This window comes from Vidua chalybeata, chromosome 12 (assembly GCF_026979565.1).
Source record: "Vidua chalybeata isolate OUT-0048 chromosome 12, bVidCha1 merged haplotype, whole genome shotgun sequence".
Lineage (NCBI taxonomy): Eukaryota > Metazoa > Chordata > Aves > Passeriformes > Viduidae > Vidua > Vidua chalybeata.
In genome coordinates, this window is record NC_071541.1 from 5,670,078 (window position 1) to 5,684,679 (window position 14,602).

The window sequence follows — 14,602 nt, forward strand, 5'->3', positions numbered from 1 at the left end:
TCTAAACTTTCTTCTTCTTAACGTGTTTCTGCTTTAAACTATAAATCCACATTCTCACATCTATCACCAAAGTTTAGAATTTTTTTCCAAAGTCTCAGTCTCTTGTGTTTAATTCTAAGCTTTGGCTTACAGGCCCAATGTTCTGGGACTTCCCTACATTTCAGATTCCAACAATAACATACAGGAGCTTTGTTTGTGGCAAACACAGAAGATCTTCCTGTGTGCTGTGGAGGTCTTGCTGTGCCTTTTCTCAGTAGAGGATTTATGGAAACCCTGTCCTTTCCTGCTGGACTCGGTGCTAGAACTTCAGCTGCTCCTATGTTGGAGGCAGCATCATTCCCAAATTCCCAAAGCAGCCTCCCCCTTGCTGCTGGAGGAGCTGCAATATTTCAGAAGCTCTGGCTGTCTCTAAACTCTAAATGCCTGGGTGTTGTTTTATTTTCTCCTCCAGTCGTTTGCTTCGATGCCAAGATAAACTTTGATGACAACGCAGAATTTAGGCAAAAAGAAATATTTGCCATGGATGACAAGTCTGAAAACAAGCCCATAGAGAATGAAGCTGCCAAATATGACTTAAAATATATAGGACTGGATGGAAACATTGCTTGCTTTGGTAAGAACAAATACATCCAAAAGACATTTGAAAACAAATGTACGCTTGTTCAGTGTATAGACTTTGTTTACATCTGACATTCACGTCACCCTTTACAGAATTTCAGTCTGTTTTACTGAGTGTTTCTGCAGTTTTGTCTGTTCTTCCACAAGTTCTTGCAGGAATGAAACTAAAATTGTGTGGAAACTGTGCTGATGGCCACAGCACACAAGCAGTGGTGTCAGAGAGAAGGCTAAGAAGTTTCAATTTCTGAGTTTTTAACCTGATGTAATTTGTCTTTCCAGTTATTAAAACAAATCAAGAAAGGTCATCAGAACCTAATAATTAATTTTAAAAAATAAGAGTGTGTTACTTAAAAGGCACTTGAAAAGTATGTTTGTGTAAATGTGACATTCCCAGTTACAACTGAATATTAAACTCCATTTCCCTTTAAGGAAAGCTGCTAAAGAATATGCTTGGCAATGGCAGGTGTTTTATTTTCCTGAAGTTTCTGTAGAACAGAAATTACTCTGCTGTTTAGAAGAGATAAGTAGAAGAGTCAGCTGTGCTTGTACAAATTCTTTTAGGCAATAAAACATTTTATTATTAATCCAGTTGAATTAGGGTTTTTTTTTTCGGCTTGGTGAGAAGATGCCCAGCATTTATATTGGCTGAGATGTGTATTCCAAACAGAAATCTAGAAGATTCTAATAATGTGTTGCAGTTGAGTCAGTTAAGTGACAGTGAGACTTCAATCTCAATTAAAAAAAAAAAAAAAAACAGACAAAAAGATCCCAAAACCCAAATAATAATTGCCAACATTATGCTATTTTTTTAGTGGTCTTTATTCTGGGTGACACAGGAGCATTTGTCCAATAGGAGCAACATAAAGCGGACACATAATTCTCATCACTTTTCCCAGTTTAGATCTTCCTATCCATGGAATTGCTTCTAGACTAGTGCAAATCTGAAATAAGATGTTTCAGGAACATCTGAGGTCTGTCCCCAAAACTGAGTTGTCTGTGGTGCAGTAATACAAAGCATCCACTGCTATCAGAGTGATGGGGAGAGGAGCTTAGAGAGTCAATTTGTCCTTCACATCACTATTCCCAGAAGTTTTTACATCTCTTTATTTTTAATACAATCAGAAGGTTCTTTCATTGCCACAATTACTGTTCCAGTGCTCATACATGCTTAAAGGACGGTGCACTTCTAAGCCCTAAAAAAACCTAAATGTTGGTGTGTTTGCACCAGATTTTGAATTCTTTGTTGCATTGGATATCCTTGAATAGCCACTAGTATTTAGAAATAGCTGTGTAACATTTTGAACCATGTTCTGGGGTTGTGCTGATACATTTGAAGCCTTTTCACAGATCTTATCTATGTGAATTATAAGCACTTTGATGTTTGCAATTACAGTCAATGGAGCTGGACTTGCAATGGCAACATGTGATATAATATCCCTGAATGGTGGAAAGCCAGCCAACTTCTTGGATCTGGGTGGAGGTGTGAAAGAAGCACAAGTCTATCAAGCATTCAAACTGCTGACTGCTGATCCAAAGGTAAAAATGTTGGGTTTGGACTGGGAGCTTCCCTGTGCAGCAGTGGGGCTGAGTAGGACCATGAACAGTGCACAGAAAAACCCAGATCATGGTGAGAACACTGAGGGTGAGTTCCTAAAGGGCTAGTCTGGGAGGAAAATGAATTCAATATGAACCACTGGACAGACTTTTCAATTCCTGATCCATGCTCAGCTTTGCTGGTGAGTTGTGAGTGGGAGCTTTCTCCAGGCAGTTCAACACAGAAGTGCAGGTGTGCTAATGCTGGGCATTGCAGTGCTGAACTCAAAGCATCTCACTCCCAAAATGGAATTTGTGAGACTTAGATGCTTAAAATGTCATTCCTAATAGTGTAGTACCACAGTAGACTGAGGAGAAAAATGGGAAAATTAAGCAAATAGCTAATTCGAAGGGCTGATTTGTACTCTTTTAAACTCAAGGTTTCTAAAATATCTGACTCTGCACTGCAGGATAATCTGTATTTAATTAACGTTCCCAGGCTGGAATCACAGTCTGGAACGTTCTGACACTTCCTTTTGCAGATGGAGCTGCAGTTGCTCTTTTCTTTTTTGAACAAGAGGAGAAGACATTAGTCTCTGTGTACTGAGTAGGAGTTATTTCTAGAGATGTGTGTTGAGGTCACTGGTCCCCTCTGCTGAGAGAATATTGATCAGGCGTGGGCTTTGGAGCAGTGCCAGCTGCCCATCCTGCCAACATGGAGTTCTGCTTTTGTGTGCAGCCAGAGCTTCCTTGCTGTTGATATTTTTACTAATGGAAATCTGTCGGAGGGCTTTGATCATCTTTCCCATTTCCTGCACCTAAGCATCACAGCTGAAGTCCCTATTTCAACATATTGCTTCTTTTTGTGGATCTGCCTTCATCCCCTTTATCTCATGTTTGCTGTGATTCCAGTCATTTTCCTCATGTTCATTGTGATGTGATACTGGCTCCTAAATGCCACCTTCCTGTGACAATTACATTGCTCTAATTGTGTCCTCTGTGCAGCAGCAAGTGACAAAATGCTGTGGCTTTTCAAATAGAGGTGGGCATTGTTTGCAGCAAAATTTCAAGGCAAAATTAGGAAGAAAATTTACAGTACAAAATAAGCACAGGTCAATTTCATACCGTAAGCTCTTTGCAGTTGCAACTCTCCCTGCATATTTTTTAAGTACCTGGTACCTTGATGCCTCAAGTGTTCGTTGTTTGAGTTGCTCTGCAGCGTGTGATGGTCTGGCTTTGCCTGAGATGTAATTTAGTTCTGAAACTTGTGTTAGTGGTAGAGAAGCAGGTGCAGTAACGTCTCAGATACACAACTTGGCTGGTGATTATCACTGTGCTAAGTAGTTTCTACTGTCTGCTGCAGCACAAGCAGCAGGTATTCATTTTGGTGATGAAGCTTACTGAGTTTAAACAATTTTAAAACAAAAAGGCATTCTAGTAGCTCTCAGCTATAGAACATCTGCGTGCCCAACATTTGACTTGTAGTTATATCCTTCTATTACACATTCTGCTTATATGTTACTGCTTAACTATTTCCAACTGCACACACCAGGGCTAGGGAAGCTCTGCTGCTGAGAGAAAGCAAAAGGGAGCGTGGAAAGGACCTGGATTAGGCATTTATGCTGGGGCTGTGCCAGTCCTGGCATTGACTGGCTGAAGATGCAGAAGGCAAAACAGTTCATGTTTTATTTTATTCTGTTCAGAAAATACAGCAAATGTCTGTTATTTCCTCTCCTGATGCACCATGTCCATTAGCTCACTAATATATAATCAGAAAATTGGATGAATTCTCTGTTTTCATAACTTATGTTAGGGTTTCAGTCCCAAGAGTCTTTGTGGCTAATGCAGCACTCACAGATTGTATCTGGTCAGTCATTTCCCTGTGGCCTTTAACTTGATTCCCATCTGGTTTGATAAGATAAAAATTTGTTCTTGGGAACTTGAGATTCAGTTAATTTTTGTAAATATCCAAATGTCTGGAGACTAAAGAAATAAACAAAAAAAAAAATGTTTTCAGGGCTGTAATATGGAGAATTGCTGTTTTTTTAGTTGTGCTGGCAGAGTTCATCTTCATTGCAGAAGATGAAATCTTCCAGAAGGAAAGGTTCAACTGCACTCTGAAAACGATCTCTTTCTCCCTCTTCAGTTGTCTTTAAAATGTCTATTTGTATTAAAGCAAAAAAAAAAAAAAAAAAAAGCACACCAAAACCAAAAAACAACCCCAAACAAACTAAAAAAGCACACTACCCCTCCTCTGCCCCAGACAAAGAAAATAAACAAATCAAGGTATGCCATGATTTCATTCAGTGAAGCTGAGGATATTGTTTTTGGGAAAAGTGAAGATCTGGGCTGGTTTGCTGCTGGTTTAACCTGTCAGCTGTCAGTGTCTATAATTCTTGGAGAGAAAAAAAAAATGTGAGGGTTTTTGTTGCAAAAGGTGATCCACTGGCTTTTGGATGGAAATGCTGTCCCTGGAGCCAGTGACCCTTTTTACACTCTGCTGGTCTTGTTTGCTGTCTGCCATATCCAATACTTCCTGGGTTAGACAGGTCATTGCAATGGTTCTGAATTCCTTTCTATTCGCTGTCTAAATTCCAATTGCTTTTTTTCTTTCTTTCTTCTTTTCTTTTCCTTCTTCCTGCCTGTCTTGTTTCTGTAAGTTTGTGCTGTGCATCTGCTCTGGCAGGAAATGTACAGTCTTCCCTGTTTTTAGATGCTAGCAGGAAAGGGAAAGATGGCTCAATTCTGGCAGTTCAAGCTGCTGGGAGACACTGCAGGAGCTTAATTTATCCCCCCTTGTCCCACAGTAAAGTTGAAGTGGTTGTTGCCTTTGGTATTTCTGAGGTTCTGGGTGTGAATTCCTGCTTCAGGCATCCCTGCACAGTCCTCATCCATGAGCACTCACATCCTTGCCAAGCTCCACAGGTGCTTGTTTTTGTTCATGCTGAAGACCTGGTTACCATATGATGACTGTTTGTAGGATTCCACAAGGGTTTTTGGAAAGGCTAAAGCTGAAAAAATACCTGCTCCTTCCTGGGTCTCCATGGGCTGCAGGGGAATGTTGGCCCTGGCACCTGGGGCAGTTCCTGCCCCTCCTGCTTCACTGACCCTGCTGTCTGCAGGGCTGCTCCTCTCCTGTTCTCACTCCTCTCTCCAGCTGCTGTTTTGCAGTTTTCTGTGCCCTTCTTAACTCTGCTATCCCAGAGGTGATGCCACTGTCCCTGATGGGCTCAGGCTCCATTTCAGAGCTGGTGGCTCCATCAGGCATGAGGAAGCTCCTGGCAGCTCCTCACAGAAGCCACCTTTTATCCCCTGCTATCAGAACCTGGCCTCACAAACTCATCCAAAAGCTAACTTAGCTGTAAGCAGGTTTGTTTTACCATCAGCCACTCTAGCCCTATTAGAAAATGTCACTGAAACACAGGCACTTAAAGGCTAACATGGTTTGTTGTTCTTTCTCTCCTTTTCCCACTAAAGTTCCTTTGAAAACCTTTTTTGAAGCCTGTCATTGATGATATGACAAAAGACTCACCAAATCAATTGATATTAACAACTGTTTGCTTGTTATTTAGGCAAAATACTATTGACAGAAAGACAAACTTTTCTCGGGAAAAAATATTCCATATTGACATCTGTTAGCTCATATCCAGGGAATAATTAATACCAAACCCACACAAGACTTTATTTTTTTTTTTCTCTTAAGCAATTATCTAGTCCAAATTCAGATTATTGTCTTAATTATATGGAATAGACAATCATTCCTGTCACCTTGCTTTGCCCGTTCATGTTCAGATGTATCTCTGTGCCCACCACATAATTGGCACTGATCTGTTTCACTGTTGTGTGTCAAGCAGAGGTTTTGGGGCTTTTGTTTTCCAGGCACCTGAGAGAGTGACCAGAATTCTGAAAGAGGATATCATTAAACCATAACTTAGCAATTCACTTCTTTTCCAGCTGTGTTTGGTGTGAAAATAATGCAGTTTATACATCCTTATTATACAAGACATTTTTATCGCCAGCTTATCCTTTTGGCTTCAGGGATTTTTAGTATTAGCTTTCTTAACATTTGCAGTCTGTTATGTGGCAACAGAAGGGATAACATTATACTAAGAAGAAAAATTTGGGATAATCTTTTCTTAGATTTCAGAAATAAAAATAAAGTTGCCATGTATAATGCATTTGGCCTTTATTTTGGGTAATTAATTTAAAATTGAGTGAGCTAGTTCAGTTCAGACCATTCAAAACATCTCAAATCATTCAGGCAGATTAGGGTGTAGTAACTATATTTGTGTGGTTCTGGACTGTTTGCTCTCACTCTGCAGCTTTGAACAATGACCTGCTCAAGGGGGAAGACTTTAAAAATACAAGAATTCCAAATGCCACATTTCTGTGATAGGGAACTTCCTCATAGTTAGAGCATAGGCTGGCTGTGGACAGTTCACTGCATTTAGCTGATTGTCAGCAGTGGATTTCTCAGTGTTGCAATAATGCAAACCCATAAATCAGTAGGACAGATAACCTCTCCTATCACACATGCAGCCTATGTCAATGTGCATATAATTTTGGACAAAAAAGGGAAATGTAAATAAGATTCAGTTGCAGACATAAAATAGAACTTGTTTAAATTGTCAGGTTTGGTGTCATTTCAGATAATGTAGAGGAACCCTGTTCCTACAGACTCATTAGGAATCCTCTTGCTTTCTCATTCACACATCATGCACCCTTGACACACTTCATTAGCCAGCTCTTCTTTACACAGCATGGAAATTCTTTACACATTGTGTAAAGAAGAGGGTGAAGCATCATACTGTGGTTTGAGTGCTCTAAACGCTGTAGCTGAGGAGGTGCTCCAGTGCACAACACCTGTGTGCTGCACTGCACTGCACTGCACTGCACTGCTGCACAGGTGCTGCTGCCAGTGCAGTGGTTGCACTCTGCATGGCCCTCACTGCTCCAGCTGGGTGTCTCAAAATGGTCACACTGAGTGAACACTTTTGGAAGTCGAGGCTCTGACTGCTGTGTTTACCCCTTGTTGTGAATTGCGGGTTATGATGCTCATCTGCCATCTACAAACACTGATCAAAAATTCAATACTTTGTTAAAGAAGTTAAGTGCTATGAAAATCATAAAAGTTAGCACTGTTCCTCACTGCTTATTACAGAGCCCTCTCCTCCTGGCAGTTTAGTGCTCAGCACTGGTTTTGTAGAAGTGTAAGATTAAATTTTCACAAAGAAAATCATAATAAATAAACCTGTTGTAATTTTTGCTAGAAATTTTGACATTTCTGTAGGATGTTGTCTAATCAATCATTGAAAAATTCCACATAGTTTTTTGAATCTGGATCTTGCTACATCATCTTAATATTATCTCCTATCAGCACAATAAGGGGCCTTTTTGTCTTGAAGGGGAATAAACAGGTAGCTAGAGACCAACTTTTCCTCTGATTTCAAATATACAAATGATTCAAGGGTTGAAAGAGGAATGAGACACAGAAAGGTGAAGGAGCCTTCAGTTAACCTGAGCAATCTGCCTGGTGTTGCAGGTCAGTGACTGCCTCAGGCAGGAAATAAGGGTTAAGAGCAGCAAAGAAATGTGGCTGTATAGGGTAGCTGTTCTGAAAATACTGCAGCCAAAAAAAAGGTAGCTGAGTCCTACAGCAGCTTATTTTAGGAATTTATACACTATCCAGCACCACAAGGTTTTAAAGACCAGCTAAACAAGCAGTTATCCAGGAAATTTCAGGGAGAGTTGATCCTGCCTTGGAGCCAGTGAATGGTCTGGAGCTTCCTTTCTGTGTTTCAGAGAGGAAACATAAACATAAAGCTGTGTTTGGTAATTTTGCAAGAGCAATAATGTCTTGACTCTGGAAGTTGAAGATTATTCTTATAAAATAAGAGTTTGTGAAGGTAGAAAATAGGGCACAGAAATATCTTGAAAAGCTGGGTAAAGTTCACAAAGGCATATTGTGGTTTTTGTCTCAGATATTTGTAAAGTATTTTGTCTTTAGAAAATGGAGCAGGTCATGGTTCTTTTAAAGGTACTGTAGTTTTGAGTTTATAGGACTAATTTAGGAATTTCCCCACATTTTTAATTAGCTCTGCATTGGTGAGAAAATACAGACTAATAGAACTATAGAAAGGATTCTTTTCTAATGTGCCTTTGCAGTTTTGCAGAATTAATATGAAATGACTATTCATCTTTTAAAACACTTAAAATATTGAAAAGTCATTCTTTCATTTCACTGAGGCACTTTTACAGACTGATAGCATATTGACAATATTTATGAAAATGAGAGGACAATTATGCATTTAAAATGCATAATTGAATTGTCTTGATTTATAACCAAAAGTAAAATATTTTTCAAGAGCATGTGTAGTATTGAGTCCTAAGTAATTGATATGTAAATATACTTTAACATGAATCTGTCATTATTTATGGGCACTGACAAGTTGAATGCCTTTTGGCATTTTATAGTAGGCTATAATGAATCCTAAAAACTGGATATGAAAATAAAATTCCTAAGCAAGAGGAAGACTTGCAGTGATTTTGTAATTGCTTCCTTTGTGGCAGGAATGTTTTCATAGATGGTAAATGCTGGCAAGTTAGTGGAAGAGCCACAACACAAACTGAGCTGGTAGGTTTGGATGGAAGTGTTTGTGTGCTAATTATCCTCTCTGTAATGTTGTCCCTTCTAAAGCAGGGAACGAAGAGCAGGCATTTCCATTTTTCTTGGAGCAGAAAAGGCATTGCCTTCCTCAGACAGGTGCTCTGTGGGCAAGGCTTGTTGCATTTTCCTGCTTGTTTGGAGGTGTGCTGGATTAGTGATCAAAGCGACAGAGGATTTTGTTATTGGCTTTGGTTTTAGGGCTGGGGGTTGGAGAATGTGGAATTTTCTGAGGTCTCCACTGGTGAGCTGGGATGGCTGAGCCTGCGGTGGGAAGTGTTTGGGAAGGACATGGGAATGGTTATGGGACCTGTTTCTTGTGGTGCCGTAGCCTGGTGTCACCATGTCACTCCAAAGCAGGGCCTCAGATGGGAGGTGATGCATCCAGGCAGTAAATCTCCACCCGAGCACCTTCCCAGCATCTCTGACTGCCAAGGGCCTGACGGCATGTCCAGGCTGTGCAGCAGAACCTGCATGTCTTGGGATTGCCCAGTAAAGGGAACATCAGAAAAGTGTTTAATCCTTCACTGGGATTTCCAAATTGATTAAATTTTGAACATTTATTTGACTCATTTCACAATTAGCAAGGGTAAAAAGGGAAGATATTTTGGGAAAGTCAATTTGGTAATTCATCTTGGTGAGATGAGTAATTTATTATGAATCTACTTTTAGATCATCCATCTAGCACACATACAGGAGAATGAAAGACAAATAATCTGATAATACAGATAGGAAATACTATATTAAAAGAAAAGTTGTAGGTGTCCTTGCTTAAACTCTTCTGTAGAGAAAATCGCATTTTAATTCTCATTATTTTTAAGTGGGTGTTATGGCAGTCTAGGAATGTGTTTGTTCTTTCAATCAAAATGAAGAAATTTAATCACCTTGCCTCCATCTGTTCCTGACAAACTGGTCTAGATGATGAAATGTGTATCTCAGGTAGGTGCTTTCAGCCATTTTTTGCTGGGTTAGGCACACTCTTGTGAGAGTGAAATAAATAACTTATCTTATTATTTATAAATTAATTAATAAATTATAAAATGATAAGTAATTTATAAATAAATTACTTATCATTGCAGAAGCACCCTGGATGGATGGAGCACAGGTAGCTAGGACTTCATATTTTTCTTATTGATAAGACTCAATTTGGGGGAAAAATGGTAAACCATGTCAAAATTAACAAGCATTTTCTCATCATAAAATTATCTTTTAATGACAGAAGGGCCTGATATTGCTAAGATTTTTAGAGTAAAGATGCTTTTCTTTTTTTGAAGGGTATCATAGGGTGATGGAAAAGTTTTAGAAAAGACAAAAATTGTTTGAAATACAGCTTAATTAAAGAGGACTAAAGCTATTTCTCTTGTATCTCTATTTTGCTTCAGGTAGGATTGAATTATTTCACAGCTTCATATTCATGCTCAAATTCAACAAGAACTCAAACCTGTTTCAAGTTTTAATATTTTAGTATCTATTATTCTGAGTGGATTGATAAAGCTGAAATAAATGAGCCTATTCACTTTTAAAGCTTATCATGTGCTTAAGTAGTTGGCAAATCAAGTCCATGTCTGCCACAAATGAGTAGCTCTTGGTCTTTTTGCTCCAGGTTTAGTTTCACCTTCTAATAAAAAGCTACCCTCTCATAGGAAGATAAACTTAGTCCTGTTTCTCAAAAGATGTTGCATTTTTTGTACCTGTCACACTCAGCAGTCTCTAAAGTCAGGTGTTCTCTTTAGAGTGGTGTGAAAAGTGAAACTTTATTTCTTTTGGTGCTCCTCCTTCTGACAGCAATCTGCAGGAAGCAGAAGTTCTTCCATTTCCATCTGCCAGTGGCCAATTTGTTCATGTTTGCAGTCTGGGGTGTGTGTAGGTGATGCCTTGTGAAGGGTGAACTACAACAGAGGCTAGACAGAGTTAAAGAATAAAGTAGGGATTTATTTTTCAGCAGAAAAGTACCAAACATTTTAAAGATTTTCCCCCCCCCCAAGCAATTAGAGCTGATTAGGAATAAGGTAGCCTTACTTGTTTCAAATAGCCATATAATTTCTTCTTTCTGGCTGGGATAGAGCAGGTGTTGTACCACTGCAGCTATTCCAAATGAATTTAGAAGATATTTGACTTCTTTTACAAAACCATTTTCACCTTGAATCTTCTGCTATGGCTGTCGTATTCTTTTTCATTTGCATACATATTTTACTCATCAAATAAGTAGAGGGAAAAGAGAACTTCCTTTTGAATTTTTACATGCAGCTTGCTATGGTGAAGGTGTGTAAATCTGCAGATCTCTACTCGACTGCTGCTCTGACACAACTTGTATGCACATTTCCACAGCCTGTTTTGTATGCAGTGCTGGCTGTTGCTGTACTTTAGAAACCATTTCTAATTATTTAAGGGTAAGCCTGAGTAACCAAAGAGCTGCAGAGAACCAGATGTTCATTCCCTGGGAATGTGGGGGAGAAGGAGCCTCCCTTGCTGCAAAAAATCTGCTCAGGGCAGAAGAGCTGGGGCTGTTGTGACTCCCACCATCCTCTGCCATCCTCCCCCAAATAACTCTGCAGTGCCTCAGTGCAGGAAACACAGCAATCCTGCTATCAGTGCCAGAAAATTGGATTTCTGGGTGGCTGACAGGTGAGCTGACCATGTAAGTCAATATTCACTTCACCAGAAAAGGGAATGAAATCTGCACCTTCAGGCAGGGCCCTGCTGAGAAGGTTGTTCAGCAAAAGTGTGCACAAAACCCTGTCCTGTGACAGTGATGCCAACCCTGTGATTAAAGCAGGAACCTTTGTATAAGCTGTGGATGGCACTTCTGAATGGTGGATTTGGAATTAATAGTGATAACATGGGAAAAGAGGAAAAACATCTCATTAAGAAAATAGATTATATACATGCTTATGTGGTGCAAGTTTTAATCTAGATAAGATTAAAACTTGAAAACGCTGAGGATTTCTTTTTTCTTAACTAAATCTTGATTAAGTCAACCTCCCAGAGTACCGTTATGGGCCTGTAACAGGCAAAATAGAAGAATTACTTATTGGGTAGAAATGAATGAATGTGCAGAGTCAATATTTTATAGGAGGTGTTGAAAGTTGAATGCCTGATGCCCAGCAAATCATTTGATTTAAAGGTTTGGGACTGCATTGCTTGACTTCTCATTGAAGAAATATAAAGGAGCAAATTACTATTTGCTGAAAAGCCACAGAAACCTTATCAGAATTGTTTAGTTCCTGCTGCTCCCTGGAGGTTTTCCTCTTCAACCATTGATTGAGTATGTGCTCTCTGAATTGTGAAGGATTTGCCTTTAATCAAAACTTCCATGGGGCTCTGCATAGTTGTTCTGGGAATTTTGTGTGTATTACTTTGAGGGAATCTCAAATATATTTTTGTTTTCACTTAGTCATACAAACTGTGGAAGTAATTGAACTGGAAAGATAAAAACAATTAGAGCAAGGATGGTGTCTACATATCAACAACATTCCTTTAACTCTCTTAATAATGCTGAACATCTGTTGAACTTCCATAGAAAAAGTAAATGGGTTCAGCCTTGCCCCTGACCAGTGGAAGAGCTTCCACCTTACTGCCCACTGAAGTGTGAGGCTTTTCATCAAAGAACTTCCTTCTGCCACTTGCTCAGCTCTGTCATTCCCTTCTCTCAAGATCTATTGGAATTTTTTTTTTTTTCAAATCCAAGGAAATAAAAAAAGGATTTTTTGTGTGAATATGGTTTCAGATTTAATGTCCTCAATAAAAAAGATTAAATCTAAAGAGAAATTTTCTGCAGCTCACTTTTATTAGGGATAAAATGTGCTGCCCTCTTCTACCTTTTGACACCTGATTTGGTATTTCATTTATTTTTCTGTTTTTCTGAGTTCAGTGTATTTTACCACTCAGCACTTCAGAGCACTCACCATAAAAAGCCGGCCACCAAACTTCCATTATTCATAATTTACCATTTCAAACCAAAGGAGAAAATCTGGCACAAGTTGGATTTCAGTAGAAACTATTATTAGCATTTTGCTGGTATTGGTGCTGCAGTTCTGTACAGTGAGAGAGCTTCCCTTTGTGTGAAGTTGAACAACACCAACACAAGATCATCCCAGCAAGCCAAGAGCAACTCCACTACTGAATTCTCAGGTGCAGCATCCTGGCATATAAATCAAACCCTGTGTAATTCTAGTGCCAAATTCTTGGTCAAAAATCTCAGCCCTGGTGTTGAATTTAATTACACAGTGGATAAAGAGAATGAAGTACTTTCATGTTATTTAGGAAAATGTGGTCATGCTTGGTACAGGGATAATTGTTGATCGCTCACCAAGTCCCTCATTTTGTCACTTCTTCTTCTGTCAGAAGTGCTGTAAGGCCCCAGAGTCACAATACCACCCTCAGCACAGAAAGATGGTGCTTATCAGAAATCAGGGGAACTTGGAATCAAGCTAAAAGTGCTTCACAGGTGGGGCTCTTTTCCCTCTCTTAAGAGAAGGAAAACTTCAGTGAAAATGATTGTGCTGTCTCAGTTCCTTCTCTGTTTTTGATGTACTTTCATCAGCTGATTTGGTCCACAATAAAATGCCACAAATGAATTATTGTAATATAAAAGAAAATACTGTTTTGGTCAGTTCTTCCTTCTCTGGAGGTGCATTTTTTATGCTAATGCAAAATTTTTTGGTTACTTTGGGGAATTGTATTTGCAGAAAGTGGGGATTTGTTTTGGAAGTCAAATATTCCACTCCATTTTCACACTGGGAAGGAGGGGTTGGTTGGGTTGTTTTTGTGGGTTTTTTTTAAAGCATTTGTCAGGCCAGAACAGCTCTAGAGGCTTTAAGTAAAGTGCTGATTGCCCTGTCAATCAGGGCACTGAGGAACTGGGAACTTCACAGATTGATGCTTGACAGAATAATTAGAAAACTGTCACTTGAAGTAACCACTCTGGTGTTCCCTAAAGAAATGCGCTGGTGCCAAATGTGTGCTGTCCAGAGCTAGAGGTTAAATGTTCAGTAAGACAAAACATAGCATGTCACCAGAGAAAATTACTTCCAACATGCTGGGGAAGTGATGCTCCTCAAGTCCCTAAACAGGGACTACACAGTTTATTGAGCTTACCTGCTTTGATCTTGCTCATGTATTCAAGAGCTTTTCAGCCCTCAACGAGGGGGTTTAACTTGGTAACCCACTGAGGCATCATCTAACATTTTAGATAGCAGAGGGTCTGGAAGGGTTGGAGGCAAAAGCACTTAAAGCTGTAGCAGTATTTTCCAGTTCTGGACAGGTTTTAAGGCAGTTTTCTTAGCAGTTTTGAGTACTTCTCACTTAAAATAAATGCAGGCAAGTAATATCAAATTTCTTTCTTAATCCCTAGCTCTTAAGGAAACTTGGATATTTTTTTTTTTTCTGATTTGGGTGAGTTTGGAGACTGCTCTGAGGAGCACGGGACAGGGGCTGTGACATTTGTGTGCTTTGGTTCTCTTTGGTTTGTGTTAGTGCTGCATGGTCTGTGTGAGGGCTGGGATGGCAAGGCTTCCAGGAATCAGCTGTGGAATTTCAGGCTGGAAAGATCCAAGGAAGGTCTGTCCCAGGAAGAGTTTCTGTGGTAGAAAGCTGTTCTCCAGAATGAACAAAGTAAATTTGTCTTTTGCAACAACACCTGCATAGCCATTGAGTTGAGGTTTGCCTAATTTGCAACTTGAAATTTATTTTGAAGTGTAAGGGGCTTTTTCAGTATAAGTATTTTATCTAAATTGCTTATGGATTCTCCAGGTAGTAAATAGAAAGGATAATTCAAGATTTTAATTG

At 39.4% G+C, this 14,602-nt stretch overlaps 1 protein-coding gene across 1 annotated transcript in view; it reads left to right on the top strand.

The window, feature by feature from the left end:
* Window positions 1-14,602, top strand: part of SUCLG2 (succinate-CoA ligase GDP-forming subunit beta) — a 112,555-nt gene that overhangs the window by 64,339 nt on the left and 33,614 nt on the right. Inside the window, exons 8-9 of the mRNA XM_053954026.1 lie at window positions 452-613; window positions 2,012-2,154. Coding sequence (XP_053810001.1) covers window positions 452-613; window positions 2,012-2,154 — 305 coding nt within the window. The remainder of the gene's footprint in view (window positions 1-451; window positions 614-2,011; window positions 2,155-14,602) is intronic.